The sequence below is a fragment of the Ochotona princeps genome, chromosome 1, assembly GCF_030435755.1.
Source record: "Ochotona princeps isolate mOchPri1 chromosome 1, mOchPri1.hap1, whole genome shotgun sequence".
Taxonomy (NCBI): domain Eukaryota; kingdom Metazoa; phylum Chordata; class Mammalia; order Lagomorpha; family Ochotonidae; genus Ochotona; species Ochotona princeps.
The window spans coordinates 129,392,904-129,399,386 of NC_080832.1; the positions used below are offsets into that span (position 1 = coordinate 129,392,904).

General features: G+C 58.0%; 1 protein-coding gene across 5 annotated transcripts in view; it reads right to left on the reverse strand.

The window, feature by feature from the left end:
• The window catches only part of JARID2 (jumonji and AT-rich interaction domain containing 2), a 223,002-nt gene extending 217,471 nt beyond the window's left edge, over positions 1–5,531 (reverse strand). The window contains exons 1-2 of one of the 5 annotated variants that reach the window (XM_058667827.1): positions 5,394–5,531; positions 3,244–3,447 (exon numbers count right to left, since the gene is read on the reverse strand). In XM_058667827.1, coding sequence (XP_058523810.1) covers positions 3,244–3,288 — 45 coding nt within the window. In that variant the 5' untranslated portion in view covers positions 3,289–3,447; positions 5,394–5,531. Of the gene's footprint in view, positions 1–1,116; positions 1,171–3,243; positions 3,831–4,165; positions 4,354–5,393 lie in introns of those variants that run through there. The other 4 variants (XM_058667817.1, XM_058667835.1, XM_004593105.4 and 1 more) reach the window with 4 other exon arrangements.
• Between the last annotated feature and the right edge of the window lie 952 nt (positions 5,532–6,483).

Here is a 6,483-nt window from a genome sequence, read left to right on the forward strand (position 1 = left end):
TCAAACTGCACTTGTAGATCAGAAAATTAAGCACTCAGAATCTTTGGTCACACGAGCTGGCCTGGAAGACAGTGTGGCCATCGGCTCTCACGTTAGCTCCATGTTCTAACTGCATGCTATCTTCATGAGACAGAGATTTTCTTTGTTATTAAACTCCTACCTGCTATAAAACAACAAATAGTTGTGATGCTTGGCTAGCCGGTTTTTCTTCCCAGAAATAACCAATCAGTGGTGTAACAGAAATGGCGAAATTATCCACAAAGCAGAACATGCAACTGTCTTTATTGTCCAAGTGGATTGGGACTTTAAGAGGCAAACGTCTCTGGTTATTCAAGGTACTGAAGCAGGAGTTGTGCCCAACACAATTAAGACAGGATTATCTAGCAATTTATGAGTTTCTTAAGAATGTCATTTAATAAGAAATATAACAATCACTTCTCCCTGAAGCGTGCCATCACAATCATACCCCTCCCCCAAAATTCTGCTTTCCTAAGGCATTAAACTAAATGGCAACTTGGCAGGCATGGAAGGCTTTGGAGACCAATCGTAAGCAGCGTGCTCTTTACCAGATCAAGTCGTAACACCATCTTACACATAGAGAAGCATCCTGATGGACATGTCTCACACACGTGATAGTCTCACTGCCTCCCAAGTGGCACAGGTGGAGGCTGACTCCTTCCAGTAACAAGACCGGAGCTGACCCAGCACGCGAGCTTATCCTCCAGCTCAAAAGCACTCCATCCAGACATTCCCAAACTCAGAAAGTACTGAGCTCTTCCAAGTACAGGTCAAGGACAAGTGCTTCCTAGCCCACACTGCATTCCCTAGGCACAGCCAGAGTGACAGCTCCACCAGGGCACTGACAAGGCTCCCAGAAGGGCGGCTTCCTGCCCACACACTCCAACGCAAGGTAGCAAAGCTTTCACTGAATTGAGTCTCCTTCCTTTCCACTAGCACTGGTAAGGGGCACAAGAAGCCCAGGAGTATTACAATACCATCAGTGGAACTGCCACGGAGCAAACAAGACACATTCCTTCAGAGGAGGTTCCTCCCTCCCCACCCCGGACCCAGGTGACCTCACGGCAAGGTCTGAGCAGCCTGATGGGAAGCGCTCACCTGGTGGGAGGCGCGGTGCTGCAGGGCTGAAGGCCAAGGCCCAGTGCATCTTCCTCCTCTTCCTCCTCTACCGAGACAGCCCCGCGCAGCCGTCCCGCTCTCCCCTCCCCCAGAAGTACTGCAGTGCCTGGAACCTCCCGCCTGACTTCTGACGTCACGGTGGAGGAAGGTTCCACCCGCGGCCGGCCTTTTGTGACGTCACAATGACAACAGAAGGGCCGGGAGTGGCCAGGAACCAGGAGCCGCAGGGGGGCAAAGGGAGGGGCGGGCGGCCCTGCGCGTGGCGGGGAGGGCCGGGGCGCGGCGAGCAGGGGGCGCGGACGTCTCGGGTTAACCTGTTGCTCCGCAGCCTGCCCCGAGCCGCCAGGCCGGGCCGCAGCGCCGCCCTGCTCGCCCTGCTCGCCCTGCTCAGCCTGCTGGCCGTGGGGGGGTGCCCGCTGCAGCCTAGCCGCTCGCCCCCGCGGGCCGCGCCGCCCCTGCCCAGCGCCCTGCCTGCCGAGGAGCCCGGAGCCCGGAGCCCGGAGCCCGCCCCCTACAGGGCCGCGCCGGCCCGGCCCGCCTCGACCCCAGCGCGCCCTCCTTCCGCAGCCCGCAGGGGCACGTCCGGACCCGGGCTCCGCTCCGGGAACGTGAACTCTGCTCTGCCTCCTGCGGCCGCCGCCTAACCCCCAGCCGGCCGCTGGACAGCCGGACACGACCAGATCCACTGACCGCGAGCAACAAAAAAGCTCGGCCCACGACGAGCTCCAACTTAACGAGGTCCGGGATTGGGGGGAGAGGGGCGAGTCTTGCCCAAGTTCTACCCCATTTGCTTTGTGCCTGCATCGGAAACAGATGCGCCCAGGAAGGCGTCCATGCTCCGAGGCAAGGTTCCTCCATGCAGTTTCTATGGCCTGAGTTTAAACTAGTCCTTCGCATTCTCCCCAACCCCTCTGCAATGCGGATGCATTTTAATTCTTAAATTCTTTATGGAGCAGCTTTCTGAGTTGGACTTGATTATCTAACCTTAGTTTCCTTCGTAGCTGAAGTTTACGTGTCTAGATTAGCATCACCCTCTATAAGTCACATTCAGCATTTCCATTAAATATTTTTTTTTGCAGAACCACTTCCCCGAAGGTCATCTCCCATTACACACAGCACCCGATCAGAAAGGGAAAATGTTTACAGCAGTTGGTTGATGCGACTTAAATAAAACTTTCTTATAATACTACATGTTTCCTGATATATGTTCATTGGGCCTCTTAGGGGGTGGGGGAGCCCTGTAGAGCGTGCAGCTAGCTAATCGCCAATCACTAGAGTGCATACTTGGTCAGTCCCTAGTCCCCACTCACTCCTTCCTCCCCCCAAAACTTAAAAAAACCAGCACACCACACAAAAACTAAAACACTCCCCATGCCAATCCAACCACAGCTGTACTCTGCACAAAACAAATTTAACTATTCAAAACCATTTCCCTCCGTGGTCATGTCCATGTGCCTAGGCATACATACTTAACAACATCAGCCCGAGCGTGGATCGTTTTCCTGAAAACTGGAAACCACCAATTTTCTAAACAAAACCAGCCTCATTATTAAAGTCAACCCATACAAATGCATTCGCTGTAACGTGATTCCCAACTGGGTTACGTTGCAAAGCAGAGAACGACCACATACACTGAATGCAATGGGCCAGTACAGGAAGATGGCCATCGTCGGACCGCGACCGCAACTTGGACACACACACACACACACACACACGCCTCACACCACCTCCAGGATCCCATTAATAACAACTCGGGAACATTTGTATGCAAAGTGCAGTAAAGGCTAAATCCACCCAAATACAGTTCAGTTGGCTCACTGCAGCCCCCCATCAGCCCCAGCTCCACCAAGATCCGTGCCTTTCAGCTAAAACTAGATCCTGGTTGTGTCATTCCAGGTCAATTTATTCACTTGAGGTGTCTTCCACCAATCTGGTTTTTCAACCAAACTAAGCAGACTTTGCCTGGACAGCCCTCCTTCAAAAGAGAAAACAGCCTTATCGGACGCTGTGCTTGAAGCCCTTCGGCTGCAGAATTAGCTATAAACTTGACATTCACAGCCATTGCTTAAAACTGCAAGTAAAGGCTGTGTTGTGAGGAGCACTTACGTATTTCTTCTGAATGATATTCCTCTTCGGTCTTTCCTTGCTCATTCTGAGATCCAAATGCTGATTGCAAAAAGGGACAATTGCTTCATGAATTTAAAGCCGTCAGAAATTTGCAAAAAAATATCCTGGTGGTTTTTATTGTTGTTGGTGGTGGTTGATCTTGTAATCCGACTTTTCTTCCTCTTCCCCCAAAGCCAGATTCGCCTTGAAATAAATCCGAAATTGGGAAGGAAAAAAAAAGAGCCAAAGACGAACGGAGCAAACAAAAAAATTCACTTTAGTAAAACACTCATAATGGAAAATTTCCCCCGAAACACATACACACACACACACAAAAAAAAAACCGACGCCCTTCGCTCCCCCCCTTTTTCCTCCAAAAACTACATCAGCGAAACGTGAAGGTCCTTAGTGTCTGATCCGTAGTTACATCTTGGAAAAGAAAAGGGAAAGATAAATTTAAAAATGTTGGAAGTCACGTTTGTACTGCAGCAGCAGTGCGAGAAGAGTCAACTCCAGCGGCGGCGGCGGCAGCACCACAGCGAGGGCTCGCCGAGTCTTTTTTCCAAGCCCCCGGACCAATGAGAGACAGGCTATCCAGCCCAACTTTAAATGGACTCTGCTTTTATACAACTTAGGGCTCCTCGGCCAATTCCCCGCACGCCGCCAGCCGAAAACTCCCACAGCGGAGCCGCCGGGCGCCCGCCGCCTGCACAGCCCACCGGCCCGGCCCAGGCCTCGGCCCTCCCGACGCCGCGGCGACCCGGCGCCCGAGAGACCGTCCAGACCCCTTTCCACGCCGGCCCGCAGCCGGCGCTCCCACGCCGAGCCCGGGCGCGGAATTGAGAGCAGCTCCCTAGCTCCATGCATGGCACGCTCGGTCGCTCCACCTCACCCCCTTTTCCCCCGCAGCTCGCCCGCTCACCTCCACGGCCGCCACACGCCGGCCCGGCGTCCCTGCCCTCGCGTCTGGCTGCAGCCGGGCTGCTGGGTGCGAGTGCCCCAGGACGCCCGGCCCCGGGGAGAGCCGCCGACTCCCGGGGCACCTTAGAATGGGTCCCCTCGATCTTCTGGAAGTTGTAGTCCCCCGACTACAAAATGGCTATGGCCACGGGAGCCGAGAACTACACTTCCCAGCCTGCCCCGCGACGCCTGTCACTCCCGGCGCCACGCCCCCTCCGCGCCCCGCCCGCTCCCGCCGCCTCCTCCTCCCGGGCCCTGCCAGCAAACGCTCGGACGTGTCCCGCGTGCCACCCTGCCCGGGGCCGCTCGGATTGGCCCGCTGCGAGGCCTCCCCGCCCGCGCCCGCCGCCCGCCCGGGGAGCCGCGGGGCGGCGCGGGGAGGCCTCGCAGCGGGGCCGGGAAAACTGGGCCACGCTCCGGGAGGAATCCTCGGGGCCGCCGGTGTCAGCTCAGGACACGGCCTCGCGGCAGAGCGCGCCCCAGGCGTGCGGGGTGGTGCGAGGTCAGCGGGGGCCCCGTACACGGCCCCCCCGCTCCTGAACCCCGCACAGGGCCCTCCGCTCCCGTGCCCCACACAGGGCTTCCCGCACACGGCCCCCCGCTCCCGAGCCCCACACAGGGCTTCCCGCACACGGCCCCACGTTCCCGAGCCCCGCACACAGCCCCCCCCCCGCTCCCGAGCCCCGCACAGGGCTTCCCGCACACGGCCCCCCGCTCCCGTGCCCCGCACACGGCCCCTCGCTCCCGTGCCCCGCACACGGCCCCTCGCTCCCGTGCCCCACACACGGCCACCCCACTCCCGAGGCCCACACAGGGCTTCCCGCTCCCGAGGCCCACACAGGGCTTCCCGCACACGGCTCCCCGCTCCCGAGCCCCATACAGGGCCCCCCGCTCCCGAGCCCCACACAGGGCCCCCCGCTCCCGAGCCCCGCACACGGCCCCCTGCTCCCCTGCACGCTGGCTCGCGGGCCACCCGTGCCCGGCACGCGGGCTGAGCAGCACCCAGGGGGGCCATCTCGACGACCCAGACCACCGAGGAAGCATCTGGAACACCCGCCCTTCCCCGCAGCGGGCCCGGCCCATGTCCGCGCCCGCGCCGTAGGGACCTCGACGGCCGCCCCGAGCAGGCTAGGCCTGGCCCGGCTTCTAGAAGCCATCTTGTTCCAGGCCTGGCGCGCCCTCGTACTCACGCCTCTCGCTTTCCCGCTCCTTGGGCTTCGCGTCCTTGCCAAAGTTGGAACGTCTTCGGGCGGACGGGCGCAGTGGCCGAGCTCTGAGACACCGAGACGGCGAGACACCCCGAGAAGGGCCCACCACGCCGCTCCACTGGCGACCTGGCCGACTGCGAGGACGCGCGCACGCGAGCCGCGACCCCAGTCCCAGGGCTGCCCGCCACCCTCGTGCGAGACCCGGATGAAGCTTCCGGCGCCCAGCTTCCGCCCGGCCTGCCCGGCCTGCCCGTGGCGAGGCGGTCCTTGCGGTGGAGGCGAAGCCGCCATCCGAGTCGGCGTTCCTGGGGTGGGCCGCCCCTATGGAACCACTCGCATCATTTAAAAAAAAAAAAAAAAAGTGTTTATTTCTTTTGAGTTAACACGAAAGAGAGAGAAAGGGCTTCCATCTGCACATTCACGCCCCCCCCCCAAATGGTCCGCAGCAGGCCGAAGCTGGGCCAGGCCGGAGCCAGGAGTGGGTGCAGGGTCCCAAGGACTTGCACCATCCTCCGCTGCTCTCCCCAGGCCTGATAGAAAGTCGAGGAGCCTGCCAGGAATTGCTCAGCACCCATATGGGATGCCCGCGAGGTGGGTGGTAGCTTACCCCACTCTGCCACAACGCAGACCTCAAAGTAAGTCCTTCAAAGAAAAACACCTTGAGTAAGTTGGGTTTTATTTGCAGCAGAGCTTATAGAGAGATACCTGTGGCTTTGTTAAAAGGTCTCAGACCCGCCCTGAGAGACCTTGTCACCTTCCAGGAGGGCAGTTGGGAGTGGCGCTCAGCATCGTGTCTCTGCCACGTGGGAGCACAGGTGACCAGCGCCTGAGGGAGGGATTATGTAATAGCATTAACCCTAGCTTAGGACTTGTTCGGCACTGTAGACTCCCGGGAGATGAAATCCCTTTGCTAAAAGCCACCGAATTATTACTTTACCTCTTCAAAAACAGAACGCTTTCTAGAATGAAATGATTTTATCATAGAAAACTAAATGACCTTTTATGTCCTAAATACCCATACAGTGAATTTCAAAGAAAAAAACATTGGTGCCATAATAAGCTGATCTTTGAA